Raw genomic sequence first — 19,085 nt, 5'->3', positions numbered from 1 at the left:
GTTATATATTTTATATATATTTGTCTCATTATTATTATAATATTTACATTATATTGGCTCACTGTAGATATCGCTATCAGTCATTATTAAACAAAAAATAACATTTCATCTGCTCGTATGTGACTCATAGTGGCCCTGAGAGAGAGAGAGAGAGAGAGAGAGAGAGAGAGAGAGAGAGAGAGAGAGAGGACTGTGATCTTGTCCTGGAGTGGTCATGTGGTCGGCCGGGGGGGGGGGGGGGGTGGGGGGGGACAGGCACAGGTGGGCGGTACCTGAATCTCACTCTCTCCTGTCAGTAACCTGTTGGTTAAATCTTTCTGGTCCTTGTCTGCGGCTGTGCATCTAGCGTTAACCAGCTGCCGGATCGAGCCGACCGCAGCAAGCACAGATGGGCAGATGAGAGGAAAGTGCAAAGGGTTAAGGTTAAAAGGTAGGAGGTCAAAGGTCATGACCCTAAGTGCCTAGGTGTTCCGTCGCTAAAGGACAGAAACATGCATGGATAGAAGGCAGTGCTGCAGTTCTGATACGTGTACATGCTGTAAGATGATAACTATAAAAGAAAATATACACAAAACATAAACATAATTAATAAAAAAAAGAAAATATTCACAAAAAATACAATTCAAAAAAGGCAAAGATTTAAAAAAAAAAAAAAGACTGACTGGTGAGACAAATTCTGTAATGCATAAACACACAAGGAAAATCCTGCAACTGAACACACAGTCAGTTAAACGACAATAAACGAGTCTTTAGATTCAGGATCTAAAACAAACAGATATACCTGTCAAACACTACAATGTATAAGGCAAGAGGTCATTAACAACCTGTAAGAGTCACTGAGTGTCAACAGAGCTCAACTTCAATTCAGTTAAATCTGCATATCTTTTAGAGATAACATCTATCTTTCATAAGAGACCTACCATGATTTTAAAGCTGCCAAATTCTGAAGAAGTCAACGTCATTTGACTACATTATTAAAGAATCACAATTAACTGCTGAATATTGGTATGTTAGGGCCATATGTGCCCTTAGGGAACTAATTTGCACTTAAAAATATGATATAGATAATTGTATATTTATAAGGATAATAAATAATTATATCGCATCTTGTTTCACAGGCTAATGAAGGCAAAATAATCTATCGTTCAAAAGTTCAGTAAGGGCTCAGTAAGATCATTTCATGTTTTCGAAAGAGTCTCTTATTATCACCAAAGCTGCATTTATTTCATCAAAAATAGTTAAGACAGTAACACTTTGAAATATTATTACAATTTAAAATAACTGTTTTTCTAAATAACCATTTGAATATATTTTAAAATGCAATTTATTCCTGTGAAGCAAAGCTGAATTTTCTTCAGTGTCACATGATCCTTCAGAAATCATCAAACAACAACAGTTGTTTCATATTTCCGTGGATACAATGGATTATTTCAGGATTCTCTGATTAATAAAAAGTTTAAAAGCACTGAAACAGAAATCTTTTGTAACATTCCGAATGTCTTTACTGTCCCTTTTGATCAAATTAATTCATCTTTGCTGAATAAAAGTATTAATTTCCTTTTTTAAATTCCAGCATAAAAGACAGCAGTGGTATTGTGGTATTAATAAGAAAATACAGTATTATCTGTGTTTTTGTTTCTTCTTAAAGGTTTATGGGAAGAGTAGTGCATTCATTCCCTCAAAAGAGACATAAAATCTTTTCAAATGCTTTTTTCCTGTGAATCAAATATTGATTCATCTCGGAGAGGTTCAGAAGACTTTCTTTGAAAGGAAAAATTCTCTGAATGTTCCCAAAACAAAGGGACCTGACAAAGTGATTGTTGAGCTCTATTTTGACTCAGAACTGAATAAACCCGAATGCATGATGGTCAGGAAATGTGTTGTCTGTAGAGGAGCTCACCTTACTGTTCTGCAGGAGTCGGGTCAGATGCTCAAAGCAGTTACTGTTGAGGAAGATGGCCTGCAGGACGGGGCGGTCGCTGCACTCAAACATGTCCTGAATGGTTTCTGAGTGAAACGGAGAACAGGATTCAGAACAGGAAAGCGGTCAAGATTAGCAAACACGACACGAGAGACAGATCAACTCACCGAGCATGTTCACTTGTAACGCCACAAAGCGGCTCTCCCAGTGCCGAGAGCGGGGCGGCGACGGGCGACCTTTGACCTGCGCTGTGGCGGCGGGGTCTGAGTTGAGCAGTTTGAAGTAGCTCTCCAGCACAGAGCTGATCTCCACCTGTCTCTGATCGGAGCTGCTGGCCAGGAGCCGGTGCACCACCTCCCGCAAACAGCCCAGAGTCAACAGCGACTTCCTGTCAGGAGCCTCGCTGTCCCAGTCCTCTCCATCTCCACCTCCGCTCAGACACTCGCCGGCACCCAACACTCCCAGCAGCACCTCCATCGTTGCCGGAGAGATGGCCAGCAGGGCGTTACGCTGTTGAGAGGGATGACGATGTGAAAAGACCCATCAAAAAGAGCAGTGCAGTACATCATCTTGAACCTAAACCACTTCACATACAAATTCCACGGAAATGTTTGTAGATGATTTTCGTGGTGCGTTCACACCTTTCAAAACAGCTAAAATGGATCTAAATCAATCAGGAATTAGTACTTTATAGACATGTTTTAGAAAAAATGCTTAAGAACTATAACTTAAAAATGTGCGTTCATGCTGCGAGACACTGAAAACAAAAAACAGCAAAGACATGAGCATGTTTACACTGACGAACAATTAAAAACTAGAGCTGTCAAACGATTCATCGCCATTAATCGCATCCAAAATAAACATTTTTATTTACATAATCTATGTATGTGTACTCTGTATATTTATTCTGGATATATAAATACACATACATGCATATTTAAGAAAAATATATTATGCTTATATATTAAATATATTTATATATATAATACAAATTATATGAATATAAATATATTTATGTAAATATTTACAAAATGTATAGATTTGTATACACAAATATACACAGTACACACTCATGTAAACAAAACCTTTGGATGCAATTAATCACAATTAATCATTTGACAGCACTATTAAAAACGAAAGATTTACATAAATGTTTAGCATGTTAAAATGTAACAGTCACGGCATCAATGACATATTTGCATATTTGGGCTTCACTCTTGCATTTATTTGCATACTTAATGCGACTGGTCTTGTTTTTTGCAATTATTTGCATGCTGTATTGCAATTGGTCTTCTTTCTTGCAGTTATTTGCATACCAAATTGCAAGTGGTCTTATATTTGTACACTTAATTGTGACTTGTCTTCTTTCTTGCAATTATTTGTATACTGAATTGCAATTGGTTGTCTTATACGCATTTATTTGCATACTAAATCCTGATTTGTCCTCTTTCTTGCAAATGTTTGTATAAAGAATTGCAATTGGTTTTCTTTTATGTATTTATTTGTATACTAAATTGCGATTGGTCCTCTTTCTTGCAATTATCCGCATACCGAATTCCAACTGGTCTTTTATATATTTAATTGCATACTAAATTGCAATTGGTCTTCTTTCTTGCTATTATATGCATACAGAATTGCATTTTTTGTATGTGTATAATTTTTTATACTACATTGCAATTAGTCTTTATTGCATTCTGAATTGTGATTGGTGGAAATGTAATTTCACCAGTTAACACACCATTTTATCTAAAACTTCAGCACTATTCTTTTGCTGCTGTGGCATGATCTCACCTGTCCGCCCGCAACAATGGCTCCGAACAGGTGCAAAAGGCAACATTTAAGACTGTCCTTCAGGTGCTCACTCTCCTGAAAACATTCTGAGACATACACACACACACAAATGAATGAAGAGGTGTCTGTTTTTATGCAAATAACATGGCAACAAAAACATGCTGAATTATTTTCTTGCATTCTTCCTGTAACTCTTTACTGTGCCGTCTCTACAGAGACCCCCAGAGGTTTTTCATTATAGACTCAGACAACAGAAAGTGAAATATTGACAGCATTAACGCGCAGGTACACTCAGAAACAGAGTGACACTTCATGTCTGTGACACACAGATAAGCGGTGTGAGTTTCTAACCACAGGAACACTGAGGCTGCTTTGTTTAGCGAGCGCTAGTTATGTGCCATCGCTGAAGGCCAAATGATAAACAGCAGATCTGATCAGTAAATAAACACACCACATGCCCCACAGGGTTCATCCAGAGAAAGAGAGAGAGGCTTACGGTAGAAGAAGGGCACGAACTCTACAGTGAGCGCTGCAGCTTTAAACTTCTGTCTGCTTCTCTCCACAGTACTGAGCTGCTGTCTGCAAGAACAAACAAACCACATAAACAGACCCATTACTCACACTTCAATACAATATCTCACAATCCTGGATCACGCCACAGAGCAGGGATTCCTAAACCTTCTTGTCACTCAAACCCATTTGACCTAATATCTTTACTTGATGTACTCCCCAAGATTTTAAGTCAATATTTCAATAATTTAACAAAACACATTTGCATGTTCACGGTTCTCTGATGTCAGGTAATGGTCACATGGCATGCAGGAAAACAACTAAAAGATTTCATCAGTTTTTTTTTTTTCATCTTTTATTTAGCTTTTATTTTGATTGTTTTCATTTTAGAAACATTCATATTAATTTTGTTATTATTTTCATTAATTAAATACTTATTTGCATCAAATAAATAAATAAATAAATAAATATAAATAAACACATAAATAAATAAATAAATAAATAGTGAATGCATTAACCATAATATATTCATTTAAATAATAAAAAATATAAAGTACTAGATAACAATGAAAAACAAACCTATTGAGGAGCCTTTTTACCCCAATATGTTATTATTTTCAGTGGCATTTGTGCCACAAGCCCAGGTTATTTTCTCCAGCCATGTTACCTGCCCTCAAATAACCTTTGAAACACACACACACACACACACACACACACAGTGGAAAGACGAACAGCTCTTCACAGAACTTGTAGAACCAGACTACAAGTGTTTATTGGTCATACACAGCTGTGTTTTTCACTGTATATGTGTGTGTTTGCCTCATTTGACAGTGTGTATCTGTGCGGCTCATGTTACTGAATAACAGGGAACTGCACTGGATTGAGCGCTTTGGCTTAGCAACACCTATACCATAACTTGTAACATAAACCTTCACATACAGATTCACTGGCCGGTCATTATTATGGTGCCGAATAACTAAAGCAGCATTTACAAAGCATTTCACTGCAGACAACGTATTTTATTTCTCAGCAAAGTTAAAAAGTTAAAACATGATAAAAGATTTATCTTTTTGATAAAAGATTATGAAAGCAAACATTTTTTTCTTTAAAATAACACACTGACGAATCATTCACAAGAAGACCAGGAGTATTTATTAAGAAAGTAAATGATTTACTTTTTCAGTAAATGGTTTTGATTTACCGTTGACTCTGCACCGCTATTTTAAACAGAGCAGCTCTCCAAACAACACCGGTTTATTCTACAGATTAGCAGCCTAAGAATGCCCTGTTCACTGTGGAAACGTCTGGATTAGTACATGCTCGTACAAAGTGATTAACAAATGAGGCTGTGATGTCCTCTTACTGAAGCATGACTGGCATTTGACAGGTGTGATGTTTACATACAATGCATTTTTTGCATGCGAGACATGTTACCCGTTAGACAATTGGGTGAAAGTGTGTCATCAGAGAGAAATATTTCAGTTATTTCTGAAAAGCTTCAGCTGTGGGTTCGGCATTGGTTGCATTTCTCACCCGTGAATGCCATGCCTCCAGTTGTGATAGGGATCATACAGACTCTCACAGAAGGCCAGAGCGTGACGGACAAACTCCTCCGCTTGTGTCTGATCAGCCAGCTCCTTCTCTTTCGTTTTACTCTTCAGCTAAACAGAGAGAAAAAGAGTCGATTTGCTTTAATACTGAGGAAATACTGAGAGGGGGAAAAAACGAAAGGACAATAAAGAGGAGAGAAAACGCAAGAGGGGGGAGAAGAGGGAAGAGGGAAAAGAAGAGGGAAAAACAGGACAGTTTGACCACCATTAAACAATGGGGACAGAAAGTTACAAATAAATGGAAAAACAGAAAACTTGATTTTGAAGCGAGTTTCAGACCTGTTGGATGTAAAGCGTTGTCATGGTGATGATGTGGTTTATGTAGGAACAGGCGCCGATCTCTTCTACATTTGACAGGTTCCTGTCAGACAAATCACACAGCTGTCAGTGTGGAGAAACTCTGTGTGTGTGTGTGTGTGTGTGTGTGTGTGTGTGTGTGTGTGTGTGTGTGATTCCCCTCCCACCCCTGTGAAAGTATGTGTGTGTGTGTGTGTGTGTAGCTGTATTGGACAGACTGCCGTGTGACAGCACCATTAGTTCTAGCTGTCAGAGAGATTCCCCTGCCACCCCTATGATCATAAATCACACACTGACTGCTGCTGAAGCAGGACATCCAGCTGACGCTACAGAGTCTGTGAGTGGACAAATTACAACATCTTACCGAGTGCACATGCATGTGAAATATATGTTCACAGAAGAAGACAATATCGTCCCAGGAGCTACAGTAAAGTTTGGGGTCAGTTGGATGTTTTAAAGAAAAACAAAAAATCTCACCAAGGCTGCATTTATTTGATTCAAAATACAGTAACAATAATGACATTGTGAAATATTATTACAATTTAAAATAACATTTTACTAACATTTCAAACTGTAATTTATTCCTGCTTGTGATTTTCAGCATCATTACTCCAGTCTTCAGTGTCACATGATCTTCAGAACTCATTCTAATATGCTGATTTGCTGCTCAGGAAACATTTCTGATTAATATTTTTGTGGAAAACAATGATTTTACTATATTTTGAATAAAAAGTTCAAATGAACAGCCATTATTTAAATAATATATCTTTTGTAACATTTTTTAAAAATGTCTATACTGGCACTTTTGATCAATTTAATGCATCCTTGAATAAAACTATGCTGAATAAAACGATTTATTTCTTAAACATTACTGACCCCAAACTTAAAAAAAGTAGTCTATATCAAAAAACCATAAAGTAAGTGTATTAACATTATGTTTAAGAGTTTGACTAGAGTCATGTTAAACAACCTTAAATAAAGTAGTCTATAACACACCACAACAAATTCTGTGTGTGTGTGCTCAGTTGAGAGCAGCTGCCATTCGAGTAATAGCACTTTCAGACCCTTAAAAGTCTCGATGTGTCGCTGAAAGTGGAAACCACGCATGAACCCTCGACAGCAGGTGCTCGGAGAACTCTTGAAACATTCAGCAGGATCACAGGTGTCCAGTTTCTGTTTTACTGAAATTCAGTTCACTTCATATTTTCATAAGAGACTCTATATGCAAACAGTGCTTTTACTTGAGTAAGTTTGTGCATTAAGCTCGAATACTAATCTGTTTCTGCAATGTTTTTTCTTAGTCATAAAGTGCTTCTCTCCCATCAGTCCCTTAGGGTCTGACCTGCAGATGACGATGAGGAACTTGAGGAGCAGGAGGGCCAACGTCTGCTGCTCGGGCTCCAGTCCCTCAGACGCTTTCTGCATACACTGCAGCAGCTGCAGACGCAAGACCTGCAGGATGTTATCAGGTAACAGCGTCATGACGGGCGGCGTATCCTCCAACCTGCAGCACAAATGCAAAATCACCAGAAATTAGGGCTGGGTATTGACACAAATTTTACAATTCAATTCGATTCACAATTCACTAATTTGCGATTCAGTTCAAAAGCTTGCAATTCGGATCGCAAACTTGTGATTCACAATTCACAAACCTGCGATTTGATTCACAATTCACAAATTCGTGATTCTATTCACAATTCACAAATTCGTGATTCTATTCACAATTCACAAATTCGTGATTCTATTCACAATTCACAAATTGGGTGCAATTCACAATTCACAAACTCGCGATTTGATTCACAAATCACAAACTCGGGTTCGATTCACAATTCACAAATTCGTGATTCTATTCACAATTCACAAACTCGCGAGCAATTCACAAACTCGCGATTTGATTCACAAATCACAAACTCGGGTTCGATTCACAATACACAAACTCGCGATTCGATTCACAATTCACAATTCGATTTACAATTCACAAACTCGCGATTCGATTCACAATTCACAAACTCGAGATTCGATTCTCAATTCACAAACTCGCGATTCCATTCAAAATTCACAATTCACAAACTCGCAATTCCATTCACAATCCACAAAACTCGTGATTCGATTCACAAGTCACAAACTCGCGATTCCATTCACAATCCACAAACTCGCGATTCCATTCACAATCCACAAACTCGCAATTCCATTCACAATCCACAAACTTGAGATTCCATTCACAATCCACAAACTCGCAATTCCATTCACAATCCACAAACTCGCGATTCGATTCACAATCCACCAACTCGCGATTCCATTCACAATCCACCAACTCGCGATTCCATTCACAATCCACCAACTCGCGATTCCATTCACAATCCACCAACTCGCGATTCCATTCACAATCCACCAACTCGCGATTCCATTCACAATCCACCAACTCGCGATTCCATTCACAATCCACCAAACTCGCGATTCCATTCACAATCCACCAACTCGCGATTAAATTCACAATCCACAAACTCGCGATTCCATTCACAATCCACAAACTCGCGATTCCATTCACAATCCACAAAACTCGCGATTCGATTCACAATCCACAATCTCGCGATTCGATTCACAATTCACAAACTCGCAATTAAATTCAAAATTCACAATTCACAAACTCGCAATTCCATTCACAATTCACAAACTCGCGATTCGATTCACAATTCACAAACTCGAGATTCGATTCTCAATTCACAAACTCGCAATTCCATTCAAAATTCACAATTCACAAACTCGCAATTCCATTCAAAATTCACAATTCACAAACTCGCAATTCCATTCAAAATTCACAATTCACAAACTCGCAATTCCATTCACAATCCACAAACTCGCGATTCGATTCACAATCCACAAACTCACGATTCGATTCACAATCCACAAACTCACAATTCGATTCAATTCCGATCTCAATTGGTTATAGTAGCATTATAATAAATTTTAAAAGATATAATTAAATTTCTACACTAGATTGTTTAAAATATAAACATTTGTTCAAACATACATGAAATATGAAAGAAAAGTTTAAGGAAAAATAATATGTAATATATTGCATATATTTAGCAATTCTTGGAATCAATATCGATTAAACATTCCTTTTTCAACAAAGCCCTATTAGAAATGCAAAACCATTATAAAATGGTCCATATATATTGATTATGCTACTTAAATGGAGCTTTTGTGATGCTTGAATCCCCTGGGGACTAATTGCATTGAGAATGAAGACCAACATATGGGGTTTGAAGGCATAATTGATGACAGAACTGTCATTTTTGGGTGAATTACTCCTTTACAGCACCTCTGGGATTTGTAATTCTGCAGTCCTGACTGTGAAGGCAAATACTTTGCACTACAAGAGTGTTTTTTTTTCTCTCCAGCATCTAAAAGAGTGAGAGAACTGTGCAGTAATGAAGCAGATCTGTGTGAGAAGAACAGCACAGCTGTAAAGGAGAGAGACCAATAAACCCATGACAATCCCATCTCTCTCTCCGTCTGTCGGTTCCTGGCTCTCCTCTCGCGCCGCATTACGTAATGTCATCTGACAGCCTAAGCACTTCATGATCACATGACCACAGCTGGGAAAGCCAGAGTGATTTTCTCATGCCACATACTCTGCACTACCACCGCATAAATCCTTCAGCACTGTCCTTCAGCCTCTGTAATGGTCTTATTTCCCACTTTTATCTAGTTCTAGCCTCTTCAATTTATTTTCCATGCACAGACACACACACACGCACACACACACACACACACACACACACACACACACACACACACACACAGAGAGACTGGGCTGGCTGTATTTTCTCTGTATTGCCGCTCACTTGCATCAGAACATGACCTTGATGGCAGGGCGTCCGTTAAATATGTCTGTGGATAATGAGCCATGCATGTACACAAACAGACACATAACCAAAACAATCATGTGATGTGTCTCTAATATTACATTAAATTTAGCTTATTAAGTTTAACAGAGGTTAGCAGTTAAAAAAGGCGTACTTCCTGTCTAGTGTCAGTCTCATATTACACACCAACAAACTACTCAAAGACAGTCTTAAGGACTATTGTCATTAATTAAAACTAAAAAGTGTTACTTACACTTTAAGGCAACACTTTACATTTCCATTTAGTTTAACCTTAACAAGTACTAACATTACAAAAACAAAAAAAATCTAGTAAACCAGCAAAAACACAACAAAATTATTAAAACTTATTAATAAAATCTCATTCAAAATATTAACAAACACTATCCACCATTTTTCCCGTAAGAGTGGCCATGGACATGCTTTTGTTAGACTTAAAAAAACAGCCATAATTATAAACACAATATTTCAAACCACAAAACACAACAATATTATTTACTGTTTACTGCAAAACAATAAACACACTGGTTTGTAGCACAAACAGTTTTACTGTTTACAGTACTTTGTTATTCTTCCCGTTATTTCCCTACAGCAGAGAATGAATCAGAAGTCTCACACATTCAAAGAAAATGGCTTACTTCAGCGATGAAAGATAAGGTGGATAGTAGTATATCAATAATACTAAAATAACACTGGACATAGTACACAAAAATGGTCAAATATCACAAATCTCACAATCTAATTGGCTTGCTTTTATACCAGCAAGTCACTTTAGTCTGCAGCCTTTCATATGATTGTGCCTTTAAGCTCAAATTCTCAGGGTAGTCGGGCTAATTCATATGTGCATTCTTAAGTAAATAAAAATATTATTTGTCTCTTTTAACTGCAAGATGGGACTTTTATTTCTACAGCTGCGGTATTGTATGTAATGTTGCCTCTAACAAAAAGGTGATTGGCTCTTTTAACTGTAGACAGGACTACAGCCGCCATATTGAGCATTATGTTTACACCCATTCACATACAGGTATGTAGTGTACTGGAAGGCCGACCTCCATTTCTACACAGTTCTACACAGGGAGTGACTCAGGATACAGAACTACATATTTTCAAAAACTGACTGAATAAGCTCCAAGGTGGACCAGACTTGATACTAACTGTTGAAAGACTGGCTATGCAAGACTTTAGCGTATACTTTAGTCCAGAAAAAACTGAAAAGATGCGACAAGGAACTGTGAACTTAATTTTATTCTTTTAAGCAATTATTCACTTGATAATGAAGGTTTAAGTGCATCTCAGATGGTTAGATTGATGGATGAATGTAGCTGGACTGCATTAAAGTCTACCTGGTTGGTGGTTTCTCGAAATCCACATCCAGGCATCTCTCATAGGAGTTGATGAAGATCTCCAACCAGAGTTTCAGGTAGTCCGGGTCCTTCTACGGGTTTCAGGGAACAGGAAAACAACAAAGAAAAAGGACAGTGTTAATCATGGAGAGAATTAGTCATGGAAAAGCAATCTACTGCTAGGTGAGCCTTTATGCTAATGGCAGATGCTTTTATACAAAGTGACCTGAGTTGCATTCAGGTATACTGTATTATCAGTTCACACACTCCCTAGGAATCGAAACCATGACCTTGTCATTGAGCTACAGGAATGCTTTCAGTTAAATAGGTATCTTTCTAAGGTGTGTCCAAATGTTTTAGGTTTAACAAGTGGATAATATCAGGTGCGACACGAGACACCTGACAACTAACAAAACTGGCCTGACCACATTCCTACAGGAATCACCAACCAGATACCCACTCCAGCATTCCTGAAGACAGACGAGTTTGACCTAGAACAACGCTCCTTAGAAATATCCACACACAAACCCTTTCACCCAGATTACCACGTGCAGAATTAAATCTCGATCGATAGCAATCTGATGAGCTGGCAGTGCGAGTTCATGAAGCATGTGACGCTGTAATTGACGTGGCTGGAGTGCATCACGACTCAATGCGGTCGTTTGTGTGGTCAATGTTTAAGCTGTGCTACGCTCAGAAATCCAGAACAGGAAATCATGCTCAAAAATTCCTCTCGGTGAGCTCATCAGAACAGAGCCACAACAAAACACAACTGACTACTAGAAGATATGGACAACACAACACCAAAAAGAGAGTGTTTTGAACTTTTCCAAACACAAAAAAAAAAAAAAAAACAAGCAGAATGTGTTCATGCATGTGTGGAAAAGAAAGGGCCCATTCATTTGGGATCCAGCGGCAAGACACATGTCTATTGAGGTCTAGATCTGGCTAAAGGTGACACACCCTGTTTATTTAGAGCTCACGCCACAGAGCGGGCACTGCCTTGCTCCTGATGCCGTTTCCAGTGGAAGGGTGTGGGGCGAGTCGGTCACATCCACCTACTCATGCATGTCAAGCTCCCAGTTAAACCATTAAGAGGTTCTTCTCCTAAAACTGGTATACATTAACTTTAAGTAGCCTTTTTTATATTGGACACCCTGGGGGAAATTATTTTGTTGTAGCCTGCACACCTGCATGACTCCTGCATAATAATTTAGTAACTTGTTTTGTTTGTTCATGTCAAATTGGCGTGGCTTTTGTGTGGGATTTAAGTATCGGATAAATGACTAAAGTACTAACAGTACTATTCTGAGGGTTTATTTCAGAAATGGTTATGTATGGAAAGAAAACTATCTGAGATTGGCTAATGCGAAGCATCGCTAATGCCGGGCGTATGACCTACAGCCACAACACTGAGCTCACTCTTATCACATGGGCAAGACATTCTGTCTATTAGACACGCCATAATGATCTGCCTTCAGGTATGCAGCATATTCTCTCTCCTGCGATCATTTCCAAATCTGTTATCCTCTCTTTCAAGAAACAGGCTACTGCTGGTTAAATGTAACTTAAGCTTGGGATGTTCTCAGTCTCCACAGAGAATAACGCTGCCTTTCCCATTGATTTGTAAAAAACAAATGAAACATGCATTTACAAGCCAAGCCGACAAGTATTTAAACTTGTCTTGCTGTCTACACAGGCAGAGCCTTCTAAGGCAGTGTTGTGTTAGCATGGTTGCTAAGCTAACAACATGATACTTTAATAGTCCTAAAACTCAGAAACATTTTTGAACTTCTGGTTCCATCGTCCCAAAATAAATGCTTTTTTTTATGAACGGATTTCAACATAACTGCCTTAAATATGGTCAGTGGTTAAAACAAGCTCAAAATAATGTTTTATTGTATGACATGAAATACATCATTAATACTCCATTCATGTTTTTCTAAGCTTTTTGTGTCTTGAAAAAGATGGTTGCTGGGGACATTAAACAGCATCACACTAAACACATACAGTAAAGTCACTCACTCACTAACTGTGTGAATAACACATTCTTGCAAACTATTTTAACTCAAACTTTCCAGGTTGTAGATTTTTAATAAAAACTGAAAGAGTTGTTGGACGCTTAATGGTGGTGACACTGAAGTCACATGACAGTGCTGTAGTTCATTTATGGCCTTTTTAGCTTTTTACTTCCAGCGAATGCTCAAAAGTTTACATACTCCTTTCAGATTATACAAAATGTTAATAATTTTAACAAAATAAGAGGGATCAGGAAAATTGCATATTATTTTTTATTTACTACTGCCCTTTATAAGTAATTTCACATAACAGATGTTTACATTTATTCCGCAAGAAAAAATAACAACTGAATTCATAAAATGTATTTGATCGAAAGTTTACATACCCTTGAATCTTAATACTGTGTGTCGTTACCTGGATGATCCTTGACAGTTTTTACATTTTATGATAGTTGTTTATGAGTCCTGAGACGTTGATCTGCCAACTTTTCCAGAAAAATCCTCCAGGTCCCACACATTCTTTGGTTTTCCAGCATCTTCTGCATATTTGACCCCATTCCAACGATGACTGTACAACTGTACATCTTTTCACACTCTGAGGACAACTGAGGAGCTCATACACAACTTCTTCAAAAGGTGAAAACATTTACTGAGGCAACCTGATGCATTAAGAGCCAGTATGAAGATTCAAGGGTATGTAAACTTTTGAATGGTGTTATATGGAGTTATTACTTTGTCTTGTGGAGTAAATGTAAACATCTGTTATGTGAAATAGCTTATTCAGGAAGGGACTAAATAATAAAAAATAAAAAAATACCATGCAGTTTTCATGATCCTTCTTATTTTGTTAAAATTATTGACATTGATTATTGAGGTATGTAAAAATTAAGCTGTTTAGTTGTGTTCATAAAAGTTTATCTTGATGAAAAAAAAAAAACATGTAAGAATCATAAACTTTTGTTGGTGATAGAACTTATTCTATAATAATTCAAAAGCTAAAGGAAAATAGTACTGGCTTTTAGTTGAGGGAACCAGGATGAACTTTTAGGTTGGCCAACAAAATAACATCATCAGGTAGAAATCTAAAAAAATAGCTACATATTGAACACAAATGTTGGTTAAGACAGTCTGAACATTTATGATGCTTACTGCTTACAGCCTTCATGTCGAGGATGTGCCCATGATGCCTTAAAATGCAGTCTTGGTGGGCAGTGCAATGGGATCTGGAACAAAGCTACTATTTCAAAGTATAAGCATAACACCTACATATCAACCTCCATGTTTAGCATGAGACGAGAACCTACTGTATGCTTCCTATCCATAGATATATCCTATAACAAATTCACAGGAATTACATAGGCAATGCATAACTTGCACAAAATGAATAACACTTAAATAAAAATAAAAGCTGTTTTTATACTCTGAAAGATGAGAAATTATTTTCTGTAGCAATCAACAGCGTGCCAGTACACAAACATATCTGCCTTAATATCACTTGAACAGACGGTGTCTGTGTTTATTCTCTCTCTCATCTAATATCAGAGTTGTGCATCTCAGTAGTCAAATAATCCTTCACAACATGAACTTGAGTTCCTGCGAGGATCGGATAGGGACTGTTACCATGGTGAGGAAAGCGGGTATTTGTGAGTGAGACGGCACAGGCCTGCACAGCACTTTCCAGTCGCTCGCTCTCTCTCACTTTAACACATTTTCCTCTTTCTCACCCCACGATCTCGGTTTTCTCAGTTTACCAGACATTGCCAAACCCTTAAAAAAAACGAGCTTTAACAACAAAGCGATGAACACTGAACATTGTGTTGCAATGCAGCACAGCTAAACCCAATTGTTAGTTTTAATAGCTTGCAGTACTTTCTGTACTGATTTCCCAGAATGTACAGCACTAGACACAGCCAATTTCATTTGCACAGTGCACCTGTCAGTATATGACAGAATATAAACAGAGCGTGGATTACACTCACAAACAGAGGATTTCCCTTATTGTCCCTCTTTAAACAGGACTAATGGAGGAGTACTGTACGAGTGTGCACATGTAGAAATAGCACACAGCCCTGTAAAAGCTGTTTATAGCCATCACTGAAGGACGAGCCCTGATAATCACTGGTCTTAACCGGGTCAAAGGTCAACGCACAAGTAGCTCCGTCCCATTCACAAGACAACTGCTTCTGTCACACATGTGTGAACAGTGACTCTGTGCAGTCTATCATTATCTCAGAGGGTGTGTGTGTGTGTGTGTGTTTGAGACCACGACTGTAACCAGGAAACACAACGCGGAGCATCTATTAAACTGCTTGAGTAAACAGACCTCATAAAAAGAAAGCACTTTCATCACGAACACCTCGTTCAATCCATCCGGTTCTTCCTTCAGTCATTTTCAACTCATCTGCCATTTTTGTCATTCAGAAAGACAGCAAAGACGTCACACTTGGTGGGTGTTTCCATCTCAAAAACACATGAAATGCACCACAAAGATCATCTAAACCAATATGAACAATTGTTTTTATGGCGTTGTAATGTCATTTAATTATTTACAGGTGCTATTTGCCAGTTTCATTACTGTCTGACGTTTTTCTCTCACAACTCAAAAGAAAATGACCATCAGATACTGTTTGAATTCCCTGCTGGTTTCTGACAAACAGGATCTAATTTATTTCCTGTCTGATCTATGCATTTACATGGAGGAAGCAATGCAAAGAGAAACCACTGCTAAATGCAGTAAGTTTTCGACACTTTTGCCACATAAGGTACTTGCTAATAGTATGCCAAGTCAAATAACTGTTGCTCATTACACTACTGTTCAAAAATTGGGGCTCAGTAAGTAATACATTTAATTTTTTAGGAAATTAATACTTTTTATTAAACAAAGATGCACTGAACTGATCGAAAGTAACAGTAAAGAAATTTTTAAAGGGATACTCCACCCCAAAATGAAAATTTTGTCATTAATCACTTACCAAATGTATATGTTATATGTTTTTATGTTCCAAACCCATAAAAGCTTAGTTTGTCTACGGAACACTTTACGCAGCATACACTGATAATGAGAGACACAGAGGAGACTGTTGACAAAGGAATTGTTGAATAAAGTCGTTATTTTAGTTTTCTTCGCTTACAAAAAGTGTTCCCGTCGCTTCATATAACCCAGATTGCGCATCTGATGGCAGATGGAGTATCCTGAAGATGACTTTCATACATTTTATGGACCTTGACACTTTTATTTATTTGGCAGTCTATGGGACAGTCACAAGCCTCCCGGTTTTCATCCAAAATATCTTAAATTGTGTTCCGAAGATGAACGAAGCTTTTACGGGTTTGGAACGAGACGGGGGTAAGTTATTAATGATAACATTTCCATTTTGAGGTGGAGTATCCCTTTAATTCTACAAAAGATTTCTATTTTTAAATAAATGCTGTTCTTCTAAACTTTCTGTTCGTCAAATAATTGTTATTTTAAGCAGCACAACTGCTTTCAACATTGATAATATAAAGAAATGCTTCTTGACTATAACATTTTCAAATTACCAGCTATTTAAATCGTATTAATATTTCACAATATTCCTCCTTTTACTGTATTATTTGTCAAATAAGACACTTCTTTTAAAAAGTGCACATGAAACTGGAGCGTTCTGAAACTTTAGAGTTAGAAACAGCTTTTACTAGTCAGAAACTTAATTTAACTAATTCTACCATAACATGAGCACACTATTAAGTTAGAAAGAGGGGCCTGAGTCATGAATAGAAACCAGTAAAAAGATGACCCTACAAACCATTAGAGCACACTTGAAATGCCTGTTTCCTAATGCATTAAAAATTTTACACTTGCTTTTTAAAAGAACTGAAATGAACTATATATATAACACTGGCCTTCATGGTGCATGAGATGGCAGAATGTCCCTGTAAATTAATTTCCATCATGCTTTTTGTTTTGTGTCCTTGAGATATAATATGTGTCTGAACAGGGCTCGTCTTATTCCTCATGATCTGATGGAAGCAAGCAAGCAAGTGGGATATGTTATTACTGAATGGACAAAACCTACTTCAGATACTGCGGAGCAGGAAACAGAAGTGGACAGAGGTCAAAGTTTTGCTGTGGCAACTTAATACACTTTTAAACAGGAAAACATCACTCAGAATCAAATATGAGCTCTCAGTACAAGGCATGAAGGTTCCCAGAACAATATTTCTCCAGTATTTGATTTGATTTCCTCCGTGGCTATGTTCTCTATGTTTTGCGAACAGGTAAACAGAACACACAGAGGCTGAGAAGGTTGGGAAATCATTTGGTCCCAGGAAACACAAAGCCCAAGTAAACGCTGTGATGATTAGACTACATTAGCATGCTGAGGAGGAAATGAAGATCACAAACTGGTTAATGTATGAGCACAGAAACCATAAACAAAAGCAAAGTTCATACTTGCAGCAAACAGCGACTATCAGCTCATGACGGAAATTATGTCAAGGACGAGCTGGCAGGTTGAACGTTTCACTGTGAGGGAATCAAGACTTGATTATTAACTGAAATAAAACTACATCACACCACTTCATGATGCTCTTTTATCATTTAAAACCTGACTGATCAGTACATTTTGTGCACATGTTTAAGTCTTCTATTCCTTTTAGACCTAAATCTTACGTTTTCTGCCACAACCCAAGGCTGATGTACAGATTTGGCAGTCTTATTTTATCTGGCAGGTCATCTGGATCAGATCTGCGTCCCTCTGAGGGGCTCACGCTCTAATCGCTGTATCACGCTGACATAACAGACCCACGAGACACTGCTGACACTCGGGCTCTTGACCAAGCAGAGTATTCTCTCTTGTAGAAAGGACAACAGTCTGGAGAATGTGTTATTAGATTTGTTCTGGCTCATGATTATGGAGAATGATTTGGTGTTAAATGTCCTGAACCCATCACAGCCTGATGATCACAATAGACTCAACAAGGACCTGAGTACACCAGCGTGAGGGCAACCTAGCAGTTAAAGATCTGTACTGGCAACACAAAACACAAAGACAGGGGGTTTAAAGGAGTGTGAAGTGTGTTGTTGTGTTAAACTACTCACTAAAGATCAATCTGCAGCTAAACAGTGTAACAAAAACTTACAAATGGTAACACTGTATAATTTTTTTTTTTTTTTTTAGAAAATAGGTTTTCTAAGTGAATAAAACAGTATTTATTACAAGAAAATGCTATTTCAGTTTTTTAATTTAAAATTTCATGTTTAATTGAATGCTACTTGCCATTTCTTTGTAATTCTTTGTGAAATTTACTACAAAAAGTGTTTTTATTTTTTTTAAGTAAATAATACACTTTTTTTTGTGTGTGTAACTGAAATAAATTAAAATATAGATATTAGATGAAACACCAATGAAAACTGGAAATGCCGCCTTTGTAACTAATGGATAAAATAATGATTACATAATTTTATTAAATAGTTCATTAAAAAATGAAAGCATTGAAATACCAAAAATAACTGAAAGAACAGTACATTATAACTATTTAAAAAAAGTTTATACATTTTTTTTTATTAAAAATAACTAAATCAAAAAATAACTAAAACATAAAAAATATTAATATATATATATAATATATATATATATATATATATATATATATATATATATTATATATATATATATATATATATATATATATATATATATAATAAAAATAAAAGCAAAGCATTA

The 19,085-nt window shown here is 37.2% G+C and overlaps 1 protein-coding gene across 4 annotated transcripts in view; it reads right to left on the bottom strand.

Moving 5' to 3' along the window:
• The window catches only part of nbeal1 (neurobeachin-like 1), a 52,931-nt gene that overhangs the window by 31,535 nt on the left and 2,311 nt on the right, over window positions 1-19,085 (bottom strand). For 2 of the 4 annotated variants that reach the window (XM_042725380.1, XM_042725381.1), the window contains exons 3-11: window positions 11,363-11,454; window positions 7,472-7,633; window positions 6,112-6,193; window positions 5,756-5,883; window positions 4,209-4,291; window positions 3,713-3,798; window positions 2,089-2,431; window positions 1,901-2,007; window positions 273-356 (exon numbers count right to left, since the gene is read on the bottom strand). In XM_042725380.1, coding sequence (XP_042581314.1) covers window positions 273-356; window positions 1,901-2,007; window positions 2,089-2,431; window positions 3,713-3,798; window positions 4,209-4,291; window positions 5,756-5,883; window positions 6,112-6,193; window positions 7,472-7,633; window positions 11,363-11,454 — 1,167 coding nt within the window. The remainder of the gene's footprint in view (window positions 1-272; window positions 357-1,900; window positions 2,008-2,088; window positions 2,432-3,712; window positions 3,799-4,208; window positions 4,292-5,755; window positions 5,884-6,111; window positions 6,194-7,471; window positions 7,634-11,362; window positions 11,455-19,085) is intronic. The other 2 variants (XM_042725383.1, XM_042725384.1) reach the window with 1 other exon arrangement.

This window comes from Cyprinus carpio, chromosome B6, assembly GCF_018340385.1.
Source record: "Cyprinus carpio isolate SPL01 chromosome B6, ASM1834038v1, whole genome shotgun sequence".
In the NCBI taxonomy this organism is placed as follows: Eukaryota; Metazoa; Chordata; class Actinopteri; order Cypriniformes; family Cyprinidae; genus Cyprinus; species Cyprinus carpio.
This window is presented reverse-complemented; position numbering and strand designations above follow the sequence as displayed.